Source organism: Epargyreus clarus, unplaced genomic scaffold, assembly GCF_041222505.1.
Source record: "Epargyreus clarus isolate Ecla_fem2 unplaced genomic scaffold, WU_Ecla_fem_2.2 ptg000014l, whole genome shotgun sequence".
NCBI classification, from domain to species: domain Eukaryota; kingdom Metazoa; phylum Arthropoda; class Insecta; order Lepidoptera; family Hesperiidae; genus Epargyreus; species Epargyreus clarus.
Genome location: NW_027332222.1, coordinates 14,009,148 through 14,022,673, shown reverse-complemented (window position 1 = coordinate 14,022,673; position 13,526 = coordinate 14,009,148). Strand labels below are relative to the sequence as shown.

Genomic DNA, 13,526 nt, shown 5'->3' with positions numbered 1-13,526 from the left:
ATTATTCCAAATAACTCTTAAATTAACGCAAAAACATATAAATGATTTTAAACTTTTATGTGGGAAACATTCGCAAAAAATATTCTTTGTTATAATGCTACCTTTAATAATTATTTCATTTATGAATTCATTTTCATTTAATTAAGATTTCATTTAATAATGAAACGAATCACCTACGTTTTATTCTACCTACTTTTTTAATAAAATTTATTTTTTAATAAAAGAATATTTGATTGTTTCATTGTATCGTATAGTAATAAAAGGTGTTCTTAGAGTTTTTTAACTTTCTTTATCCCTTACCCCTTCTTACATCCCTAATAGAGCAGTGTGGTGGAGTAAGCCCAAAGTCTGTCCCAACAGTGGGAAGAGACTCGTGCTAAAAATTGGGCCATAAAAAGGGTAGAAGCTATTAGGCACTTTAAATTCCAATATGTAGAAATAGTTTCTTTCGCTTTCTACACTCACAGCCCCACACTAGGATTCCCTGTATCGTGGGTGCCATTAACACACACAGACAAATACACAAACCTGGGTGTTTGTGTATTTGTCTGTGTGTGTCAGAACCCAGAAACAGAAACCTAAATTCATCATATAGATTTCTGTCTCGCCGGGGATCGAAGCCGGGTCCCTCTGCGCGTCAGACCGGTATAGTGACCGCTCCGCCATGGAGGTCGTCAAATAATATGTAGAAATAGTAGATGTAATTCATATATATTATTATGATATTTCGAAAATACATTTGAATGAGATTCCCAAAATATATTTAAACAGCTGGTCAATTGCGCTCAATACGCAGATAGATATCAACATCACTCATCGCTACGTAGAGATGAAAGTGAAGGCGTTTGTTTACCAAAGACCTCTAAAGCCATTAGACGCTCTTAAGCTCGTTTAAACTACAAATAAACGCAGAGCCGATATATTTGTTCCAAGATGTTTGTGAGACGTGTTAAATCTATTGACGATTAGAAAGACAGATAAAGCAAGGGTAAGGTTGTTGGCTCGCAGAGAGTTCCGGATTCGATTACGGCCACGTCAATATTCAAAGTTTAATATGGTAAAGCACACAGACACTTATACAGTGTTCCAGCCTAGTCCTCAAGGATAGCAATTATCTAAATTATCTCTGTTTATTTGGATCTGTTTCCTTAAAAATATTATACAGTAGGGTTTAACATAGTTTTACAAGGGCTGAAATAGGTAAGCCGTAGTTCAAATTCGAACTATGAAGGGTTTATTTAATTAAATATCTCTTGTTTAAACGGTGCAGTTAATCATAATGAGGAAACCTGCATGTTTGACTTCTCAAAAAAGGTTCCGATAGGCGTGTGAAGGCTTCACACTTACTTCACACCAATCCGCACTTAGCCAGCGCGGTAGACTATGTGCTCAGTCCCAGTGCTCAACAGTGAGACAGTTATGGATTGACGACGAACCAAAATAAACACAATGTCAAATGCACTTAGTTTTTATAATTTATAATTTAACAAAAGCAATATAATGTCAATACAATTACTATGTAGGTACGTAAAGTCGCATATAAATCGTCCCGTTCAAGGTGCAAATGGTAATAAGATTATTCAATATTATTATTCACAGACCCGTTTGGTGACATCACGGCAACCAACAATAGTATCTTAATAATTACCCGAGTATATGTGAAGCTAAGTTAAATAATACCGTATATATTGTTACTGTGAGAACGAAACTTCTAGAGAAATCGTTAGTTATATGTTTAGAAACGTATTGTGTAAAGCGTGTGGCGAGCTCCATAACCTTTTTTACTTCGGAGAGTAATGATTTTCGGGATCTTATGTTTTAGAGATCTTATATTTATGTGTCGTTCAAGGGCTCTATCTGTTTAATTCTATCTATGACAAATAATATATCTGTATTCTGTAATAGTGCACATAATAAACAATATGTTAAGCATCTTTATTTATTTAGATGTAGAAATACATAATGTTGACAGAATATTAGGAATTTTAATCGGAGAAAAGTAAACTCATTTTACATATGACAGCAATACCTGCTATTTATTATTATGCAGCGACTTACAATTTATTACTTAAAACGAATAAACCTTTAGGTATGAAAAATATGGTCAACGCAACGTATAAGTAAATTGGTTCTTATGCAGCATATTTAAATAAGCTTGTCGGCATAAAGAAATATAGTTATTATGTAAGCATATTTACATAATAGCAAAATATATTGTTTTGTCTACTCGGATGTTATAACCTTGAAAACATAGACAATGATTTAATGGGACTAACAGCAAAACTTAGTCGCGCATGAACATCTGCTATCCATTGCAACAGAATTTTTATAGAAATTGATTACAGATGCTTTGCTTCTCAGGACTTACTTTGACTACATCTAAGTTCTTTCTGATTTACCACATGATTTAAATTATAATACAATGTCACGTAATACGGTCATTTTATTTTATAATATAGGAGTAGCAGACGAGCATGCAGTCCACCTGATGGTAAGTGGCTACTGCCGCCCATGGACATCTGTAATCGACCCTAGATAGGATTAGATACCTACCTGAGGTCGGCAACAGATGCGCCGCTACCCCTGAGGACTAAGCTCAAACGTTTCGGAAAAGTCTTTCTCCCTTAACCACACCCTTCAAAACGGAACACAGCAGCGCCTAACACTGCTGTTATTAGGTAGAAATGGGTGTGGCGGTGGTGCCGCCGGAGTCGAACCACAAAGGATTCTACCACCGAAAATATTTACCGTGGATAAAAATTATGTGCAGGAGACAAGTGGTCATCGTTATAAATTATAACATATGATAATACTAGTACGTGCTTTGTGATGTAGAGATAACGTATTTCCTGAAGTCTTATCATAGATTGCTATAGTTACATCATAGAGATATGTAATAGATAATTATTACGTTGTGTTTACTATTTTATAATTATTCTTTCATTAGATTAATCATCTGTGACTTTAATATCACCTTGCTTTTAACTTATACTTGTTAAAAATTAGCTCAACTTAGAGGAAATCCGTAGTTCCGGGTACACTTTGACTCCTGACTCATGAATGTATAATTAGTATTATTTATAAATGAAACGGTTAAAACCTTACGTCTTCTCGAAAAATAACTGTTACTTTATAGTTATGCTATGTTATCATAGTTATGTGAGATTCATTTTTGGACGATGCAAACGTATTAGGACCAATATTTTATGTGTATCAAAAGTAAAAATATGCAAATCATTGCAATTAATAATTTGCTGCTACTAAAATGACCAATTATATGTTGATGTCATTAATATAATATACATGTTCATTCATTCATTCATTCTAGACATCGTACTCAATAAGGATAAGAATTATAATTCGTTTCAATTGCTTGAACTTACACAAATACCTACTATTGTCCCAAAAACAGTTTAAACTTTTTAATGTTCAAGTATATTATGGTTCATATAGGAACTTTAAACATCCACCAGTTACTTTTCTTTTAAAATATACACAAGTAAGTATAATTAGACTTGTGAGACTAAAACAAAATATTTACTGTAAAGGTAAAAACAACTTCACTTTATTTAATATTTCGTTTTAAGTCGCAACTCAGAATGCTTTTAATATTTTTAAAATTCTGTTCAACTTCGTCACGGTAAATCGAAAAACAGCTTACATTACGTTTCAGAACGTTTTTTTCAGAGCTGAATTTAAAATAAGCCTTTTTGTTTTAAATGTTTAAATGGTTCTCTTTGTGAGCGAACAGACTGCAGTCAACTGAATTTTGCAATTGAAATCAGTAAAATACTCAGTAATATTTTTCAAGTGACGGAAATACTAAAAATATACAGTTTTATTTCATTTTTACTTGTTTTCGGGAAATTACGTTAAGTTGTATGGTTTATTTTTTGTGTTGATGAAACGTTATTTTTAATAGGTACTTTTTATACTAATTTATTTACGAAAACGCCTCTTTGTGTAAGTACCTATCTATATCATAGACAATACGTCAATATTTTTTGTCATAGAGCAAAAACTCTTCACTATTTATATAACAGTTATTAATTTTCATAGAATTATGAATAAATTGTCTTCAATTGCTATAATTACTTATAATAGACGCAAGGGACCTTGATGGGATTATAATTTACATAATAACCTTTAGAAATCTGTCATCCAACTAACGAATGAAAACTGTATAAACGGAACATTCTCTGAAGTCGACATTTATATAATTTTGTATGAATTATGTCGATAAGTTGTGTAACCTACTGTATATTGAGCTAAGATGGAGCTAAGCATATTAGGATAGTGAGTTTAGAAGTTAAAGTTTGTTTAAATTTGGTAAATGTGTTGAAAGCGTATTCGACACATTCAAGCATCCGTGAGGAATTTCGCTGTCACCTGACCTTTAGCTATCTAATCTCTAGCCCAACCCTGCGCATATAAATCCCATTCTACGCGACTGCCCCCAAATGGTTATTTACCGCGACATGCGCTGTATAACTGCGTGGGCATAGGGTCGAAAGTTGCCAGAATCGATCGAAATTATGATTGCCATCGAGACCGTAACGACTGACTGATACACATATGTTTTGATAATGTGACGCCCACCACACCATACTGCGGCGGATGTTGTGTGCGCGCGATGCTTAGCGAATATGCAGATGTCCGCACTTTCACCTTCGCCCTATGCAATGAATTGCGTGAGAATATCTGTATTGCGACGCCCTCGGGGACTGCGCTGTCATAACGTCCGCATAATACGTGTACACTATTAATGGAGTCACTGTTAATTAGTCCCGCAGGTGCGAGTTCTTCTTTGTAACCGGCTAACCGTGTTAGCGCTGACTACATGCAATCTAAGACCGCTACTAGCATAAGTAGGGTCGCCGTAGGGAAGCACGTACCGCTGTCGTACGTGATGTCATTAGGCTCTCCCCATTAACTGCCGCAGCAAATCGGCGGACGTGCAAATTACGAGTGTTCGCGAATGTCAAGACGAGATGGCAAGTGTCATCGGGTGCAGCGCGAGGTCGTCGGCCGGCATCGATCGCGCTGTTTGTAAACATTGCGCATCGCTGCCGAATGAAAGAAGTAGACAGGTACATAGATATTAAGTACGGAACTCACCTGTACGGTTTGCGCGCTCTCCTTGTCGAGCAGGAACTCCATGGACTTGTGCGGTCGCGGGGTGCGCTGGTCGGGCGGCGCCAGCGCGAGCAGCGAGCGCGCGTGCAGCACCGTGCGCTGCGTGTCCACGTCCGTCTCCAGCACGCCGGGCGCCGGAGCGGGCGGCGGGCGCGGCCGCGGCGGCTTGTGCGCCACGCCGCCCGCCACGGGGGGTGCCGCGGGCCGCGACACACCCTCCTCCTTCAGCGGGATGCGCACATACTGCGGCCCGGCGGCCGCCGATCGCGCTCCCTGCCCCGCATCTGCCGCCGTCGCCGGCGGACCGCTCGGAGGCCGGCCGTTCGCGCCTGCGCCCCGTGATTTTTTCTCCTTGCGCCCCGAAAATCGGAAGTTCGCGAACCTCGACAGGAAGCCGGCGATGCGGCTCCTCGGCGCACGCGCGCCCGCGTCCGTCATTGCGGCGGCGCGCTCTGCGGCCGGCGCGCGCGCCTCCTCGCCGCTCCCCTCCACCACTATTACCTCCGCGTCGGCCGCGTCATCGCTAGCGCTCTCGCTCGTCGTCGTGCTCGTACTAGTCTCTCGCCAACTGACTTCAGCCACTACCGGCGAAAATGTAACCCCCTTCGATCCCGCGGACACCGAGCGCACGGGAGGCGCGGAGTCCGGTGGCGGCGGCGGTACCAACTGGAGCGACGCTCGCAACTCATCCGGCGTTTCGCGTTGAGGGGTAGCGCGCGCTCGGAGCTCCGGCGTCGAGCGCACTCGCGCGTCTCCGGGGCGCAGAGGCGTCGAGGTGAAAACCGGTTCCCTGATCGGATCCGGCGATGGCGTTCGTGGAGGTGAAGGAGAGACGGACGAGGGCTCCATTCGTCTACGAAGCTCGTCCAGGACGTCGTCCCATGCGCCCCACGAGTCCCGAAGTCTTCGAGCGGTCAGAACCGAGAGTTCCCGGTCATAATCTCCGCCACCCTCTAGGGCTCGTTTCGCTACTTCGTCCAACTGTCGAGCGGTCGCTTCCATTTCGCGGGCGAATGCACGCTCGGACTCCGTGGTGGAGTCGCTGCCGGCGCTCGGTTCGCGGACCGGCGAGGCCGGCTGTCGCGCAATCACCTCGACGGGGGGCGGCGGGGGCGGCTGCTGCGGCACTCGCGGCGGCGGCGGCGGGGGCGGCAGGCGCGGGCGCCGCGGCCCGCCGCGATAGTCGAGGGCGGTTAGGTCGGCCACGCTGACGGTGAGACTGTCGCACACTTCGAAGGTCTGTCGGAAGCGCGCGCGGTGGGACGCGTGTCGTCGCGGTTCGGCGCACACGTCGAGCTCGGCGGGAAGAGAGACAGCGCGCGCGGCGCGGGGCGGCCGCCGGCCAGCACTGGGCGACGCGAGGCAGGGCGCGCTGCCGGCGGCGACCGGCCCGTGCGCTATTTCGGGCGAGCCGCGCTTCGCGGGCGGGGGCGGCCGCCGAGCGCGCTCACTGTAACCGCTGTCCTCGCTGAGGTTCTCGGCGGAGAGATGAGCACGCGGAGCCGGCCGCGTGGGTGGCGGAGTCGCCGGGGGTGATTCCAGGGAATCTGGGGAAAGGCTGGGGGACGCGGGCGCCGCGCAGGAGCGCTCGAGCGACTCGAACTGCGCGAGGCTGGAGGAGCGCGAGAGGGAGCCCGAGCTGGTGGGTGACGACGCGCGCTCCCGCCTTCGTCTCTTCGCCGGGCAGGCCCACTCGCGCTCTGACTCGCTGTCGCATTCTGACCCTACAGGCGAAAATAACACTCAATCATATGCATCTGGTAATATCATTCTAGATATATTTGAAAGATATGTATGTACTTATTGTTTGTTTCAAAAATAATGTATTCCTAAATGGTCTTTTGTATTTGTTTCTCGTTGACACATTTTACAGAACATGGGAGAGAGTAAATAGAAATGTCGCCATTTTGGATTATACTCTTTAATGAACCAAGTTATACCTACCTATCTATGCAAATAGTATACTATAGCTACCTTTGCCTATCAATGCCATCTCGCTATGTAGGCAAGTAGGTGGGAGTAGCTTTGACAATGATAATGAAGCATTGTATGTTAATTATAATAACGTAAGAGTTGGAAGTCATCCAAACTTTCACAATAATAGATAATGTCAATACTATAAATAAGGACCCACGAAATCACCTAAATTATATACGCTTAGTAGAATGTATAAAAGTAAAGCGCCATCTATGAACACTGCTTTGAACGCACAAGCATACTAAGCAACTGCACTTCTTCGTTAATATTCCTATTGCCCTCTAGATGGCGTGCCTAGTATGATTGAGCTGATATTATCAACAATGTAATGTATTAGATTTATATATTCAATTAATTAAATACGGTTAATAAATTATATTCAAATAATTAAATAAATAAATTATTATGTATATTGTAAATGAATAAACGAAACCAATTTTTTGTGACTTATAATTATATTTATAGATACTAATTTAATTAAAAATTCATGTTTTACCTGCAGTCCCCCGTACATGTATGACAGAATCGGCATCTGAATCAGAGAGCCAGGTGGCGGCGGAGGAGCGTTCGGAACGTAAATCATCACTCGTCTCCTCGACTATGGTCTCGAGGTACAAAGCGTGAGTGCTGCCATTGTCACCTGAAAAAAACATATTATTACTACTGCATACTAGATGGCGTTAGTGGTAGTCATAAATTTTATAACTGATGTTTTACATTTTGGGAGTAGATAATTAATATTTGATTACTGTACTTGATATTCGGAAAAGATGCTGCTGCATCACAAGCTGACAACATTCAAAGTAACATTCAAAGTAAGTGGATATTTTCAACTGACACATAATCTTATATATAAAATTCTCGTGTCACAATGTTAGTTCCGTACTCCTCTGAAACGGCTTTACCGATTTTCACGAAATTTTATATGCATATTCAGTAGGTCTGAGAATCGGCTAGTATCTATTTTTCATACCCCTAAGTGATAAGGGTTGTTCACCCGTAACATTTTTTTATTTATATGGCAAAACAACGTTTGCCGGGTCAGCAAGTAATAATAGAGTAGGTTACACAATATTAAATATTCCTTGCATTTTATTCCGTGACAAGGATTAATCCTCTATCAAACCGCCTAAGGGGATGTTTGCCAAATTAAAAGTTATATAATATAGTAAATGTTGATATTTCTAGATCCACCGGTTTACACGTCGTGTTAGTCATCCAATGATAGTGTTATTGTAGGTATATGAGATACAATGGAACTTTCTCTGTTGCTTCGCCGTGACGCAACTGTGATACATTAGTCATGCTGTTAACAAAATAATTATGCTCTCATGTAATGGTTTTGCTATCAGTAAACCTGTGTGATGCTGTAATCGTCTCAAAGAGCAAGCATTAATCAATCTATTGTAATTATGTAATTGTCATTATAATAGTATTAATTAAAATATATATATATTTTCGAGTAACTGGTGTAATAAAAATACAAAAACAAATGTTATTATGAAAAAATAAAAATACGTAAAATTCATTTTTTTTATAATATAGGAGAAGCAGACGAGCATGCAGTCCACCTGATGGTAAGTGGCTACTGCCGCCCATGGACATCCGTAATCAACCCCAGATAGGATTATATTCCTATCTGAGGTCGGCCACAGATGCGCCGCTACCCCTGAGGATTAAGCTGGAACGGCTCGGAAAAGTCTGTCTCCCTTACCATACCCTTCAAAACGGAACACAGCAGCGCCTAACACTGCTGATTAGGTAGAAATAGGTGTGGCGGTGGTGCCGCCGGAGTCGAACCACAAAGGGTTCTACTACCTTCAACCTACCTAGGGTGTAGAATTTAGGTATATGAAAAGGGTTCTTCACGTTCTTGTAAGTTTCCTTTACCGCTAAATAAAAACAAAATTGGGTGGATGATTGGATGGATAAAAAATAAGTTATATATCGCGTACAGAATTCAGGGGCTCTATGTTTAAAGAACGAACTTCATAATTTGAGAACTGTAGAACTGATTGTATTTCAACTAATCTTTCGAAGATCACCCTTGAATCAATGATCCCTCGCACATTTTGATAGTAAAGTTAAAGAAGGTTAAAAGAGGAATAGCAACGCACGCAACATACTCATTTATTACTCCCATTATGTAAAGAATCAATGTGCCAAACTTATTTATCAAAGTGAACATATTGATTACAGAGGACGTTCCCTCAATCCACGACCTCGACTTGTCAGCCAGCAATTACTATACCAAGAGGCTTTGTAAAGTAAATACGTATGCCACTCTCCTGCCTATCCCATTACGATAAGGTCGAAAGTCCTTTGTCATGGTAATTCAACCTTAGCCGATCACCTTGTTAGTACTTTGACAGAAGGAAGGCATTACCCTTCACGATCTTTTGTACTTTTGTATAGTATACATTCTTGAAAATGGGACGCTATATTTTTACAAAGAGATTTCATAGTAACTGTATAAAAAACATTATTTAAGTTTAAGCCAATTTTGATACATGAAAAATAGCTTCTGTTTGCAACCAAAAGCTTACGAATGAGTCGATAAACTGACTTATAATTTTGATACAATAATATCTATTTAATAAAAAACTTCGCCTTGTTTACATAGCTTATACGTATATTGGTTAAGCGATGTATGTATATGACGTCATCAATTGCAGGTGATAGTTAAAATCCGTACGTATTTAAAAATCAATTATAATCAAATTTTATCGGCCAAAATTTAAAATTTGTCAATTTTGGTCTGAATAAATTCTCAAATTTCGAAATGTGGTGACAAAAATTGGTTATTGGTTAAGTTGAAGTTTGAAGGTGGTAGAACCCTCTGTGGTTCAACTCCGGCGGCACCACCGCCACAACTATTTCTGCCTAATAACAGCAGTGTTAGGTGCTGCTGTGTTCCCTTTTGAACGGTGTGGTAAGGAAGACATACTTTTCCGAGGCGTTCCAGCTTAGTCCTCGGGGGTAGCGGCGCATCTGTGGCCGACCTCAGCTAGGAATATCTAATTCTATTTCGGGTTCATTACAGATGTCCATGGACCGCAGTAGACACTTACCAGCAGGTGGACTGCATGCTCGTCTGTTACTCCTATATTATAAAAGTAAAAAAAAGTTGGCTGATTATTTCTAACGGGTGTAAGTTGACCGGTATAAGTAAGTGGAGTAGAATAGTAAAGTTCCCACAACTACCGTGGGGCCGCGCGTGTCAGAACACCTGTCGTAACTGTGAAATGTATTCAGGGTTCGAACCCGCACGCCGCCTGAATCTATCGGGCGCTTAATGTTGACATGATGGTATTTTGTGTCATCATTGTTTTGCCATAAGCAATAATAGCCTAATGGTTCAAACTGGGCCTCACGATTGAGGGAGCCGAAGTTCAAACCCAGTATCTCTAATTTTTAAAGTAATTTGCGTATTAGAAATTAATTAATTTGTATTTGCTTTATCGGGTATGGAAGATCGTGAGAGGAAACCTACACGCCTGGAAATTCTTTACAATAAGTCCTCAGGGTGGCTTGCCCAGAATACACCCGTGCCCGGGTTGAGGTATCGAATTAATAGAAAATTCTTACCAATAGCTTGCCAATTGCAAATTAATCGTCTACAATTAAAAACATTGGAGCAGAAAGTTAGCTTTGAATCCAAGTGATGGCAAATATCAGTTCCATTTATTTCTATAATAACATGTATAATACATATTACACTATATATAATACAATTTAACTAAAATGTTTCAGAGGAAACGACCTAAAATTACTTAACTTATGTTCATGTCATGTTTTATTAAACATTACAATAACTAAACAAATTACTTTCGCAACATTGATGTTCTGCGAACACTTAAATTTGCATATCAAGAAGACGGATAATTAAGGCTGCCAACTGCCCCGTTTTAACCGGCTATATTGACCCCTCTTACGTATAATATCTTAACCCACAAAAGTACCTTTTCATTTTGATTGCATAAATTGCCTTATTTTAATGTGTTTTGTCGACACAAGTAACGTTATAAAGCGTATAAAATAAAATATATACATATATCAAATTTCATAGAGATACCAGCAGAAATGCAGATTTTATTCGCATTTTAGCATATTCGAAACTTTGAAGTGCTCTCTTGTAAAGTTTTCATTTTGCAGTTACGCTATTATACGTAGGAGGGATCGATGTGTTAATTTGAAGAGCGTCTTCGAGATTTTAAAAGGTATATGAACCCTGAATATTTTTTGAATCTGGTTTGAAACAGATTTTCTTGATGATAACTAAACAACAATTGAAAACAATATAATTTTTCTTAAAAAAATTAAATTCATAAACCGATCACCCTCTGGATATTCCGAAAAAAACTAGAGCTGTGAACAAAACTTCAATTTCATCCCAAGGTTTCTTTAATCTTTGTGTGGCGTTCGCTAGTCAGGCGATGCCAGCCCTAGGTATAAGTACCTAATTCATAAATGATCGTCAATTCCATCAGTGTTGCGGCAAACAATAACGACTTCAATAATGACTCCTCAAATGTATGCGAAAATGTCAAATGTTTATCATTAAATAAAAGCTATCTTATATTAACTACATAAGAAGCCTACTCGTACTTGAGGTAATAAATATCCGTTTAGTTTGATAAGGGTTAAGTTACCGATATTTGGCTTTCATATCGCCATCGAAAACTATTTACTTATATCGACATCAGAACAACTTGTTAAATGAACGTTTAGCAAACGAACCACAAACGCACTTGTTTTCACAAATTATTTCGTTCACACCTCAGCGCGTGAGATCTAACAGAGACATAGCAATTATTTTAAAACGGTTTACTATATTAGTCGCCTCGTTGGTTTTGTTCTAACGGTTAGCATCGAGTATATCGATATAGTGATATATGAATGAAAACGGTTATTAGTATAGTCCGCGTAAAACTGTAAGTCCGCTCTGAATATAGAAATGAATTGCGCAGCCATAGCAAATTGTATGACTTTTTTTATAATATAAAAGTAGCAGACGAGCATGCAGTCCACCTGATGGTAAGTGGCTACTGCCGCCCATGGACATCTGTAATCAACCCCAGATAGGATTAGATATTCCTACCTGAGGTCGGCCACAGATGCGCCGGAAAAGTCTGTCTACCTTACTACAACCTTCAAACCGGAACACAGCAGCGCCTAACACTGCTGTTATTAGGTAGAAATAGGTGTGGCGGTGGTGCCGCCGGAGTCGAACCACAAAGGGTTCTACCACCTTCAAACCTACACCTGCTCGCAAAAACTTCAGAGCGGACTAGCAGTTTGACGCGGACTATACGCAATTACGTATTCGTCTGTACGTGAAGTACTTGAAAATTGATTGAAGCAATATTGGAACGCCATTGGAATGGGGCATTTACTTCAAGTGAGTACTCATCGCGGGCATTAAGGTAAGTATTTCAGCAAGTACTAAATGCGCTGTTTCCTTTCATTTAAGATCGAAAGTGGGACCGATTTAGGTCGTTTCAATTAATATGAGAGGTTAATTGGGGTTCAATGAACTGAGTATCATGGCGGTTTAACGAACTAGTTCGGTTTCGGTCTGCTAATCGCAGAGATAATTGGAACGAGGTTCCGAAACTGAAAAGGTTGAATATATTTTGGAGGTACATGGTACACTTTACTTTCCTTTTTAACCAGTTTCCGCGCAGTTACACCAACGTGTAAGGAGCATTGACCTACCAAGAGGGGTTGTGGTTTGCGCTCAAAAATGTCAAAATAAAAAGTGCGACAAATAAAAAAAGCCTACAATGCTGTAACATAGATCGTTTTAGGCTATCGAGGAAAGATTTGGATTTACATCTTAATCTTGAGAAGTAGTAACGCATCTGTGATAGGCTTCCTGTAGAACTTTTTCTATACTTTGAGTCTATATCGTGTAAACATCATGCATATTTTTGTATAAGAATGTAGAGGTAATAGATGTTCAAATTATTAATAGTTATCCGTGTATTAAAATATTGGAAACCCAAGAATTCATACATTATTAATATGTATGTTAATATAAGAAAGCGATACAACAGTGTAGATACTCGTATTATCGAAAAGTATTTTTATGTATGGTTTTTGTTCTACAAGTTTATGATTGTCTTCATTGTAATATATTGTTTATGTCGTTGCATCAAGTGATGTATTACTCGATGTAGAATGAGTGATCATTAAACATTAATGAAATAATTAGCTTGACCAATCGCCGTGTCCGACACATTCCTTACATACAGTATACGAAGGCTTATGTAATTTTAGTGCTCCGTGAAGTTAAAAGACTGAAGTGACATATCCCATAATATGCAAGATTACAAATGAAACTATAATCTTCCATATTGACTTATCAGGAAGGTTGGAGAGGCGACACACTTATCTACCATAATTGAAAT

At 40.3% G+C, this 13,526-nt stretch overlaps 1 protein-coding gene across 3 annotated transcripts in view; it reads right to left on the bottom strand.

The window, feature by feature from the left end:
- LOC140746946 (uncharacterized) overlaps positions 1-13,526 on the bottom strand; it is a 124,795-nt gene that overhangs the window by 66,011 nt on the left and 45,258 nt on the right. For all 3 annotated transcript variants that reach the window (XM_073079128.1, XM_073079130.1, XM_073079129.1), the window contains exons 2-3: positions 7,610-7,753; positions 5,119-6,860 (exon numbers count right to left, since the gene is read on the bottom strand). In XM_073079128.1, coding sequence (XP_072935229.1) covers positions 5,119-6,860; positions 7,610-7,753 — 1,886 coding nt within the window. The remainder of the gene's footprint in view (positions 1-5,118; positions 6,861-7,609; positions 7,754-13,526) is intronic.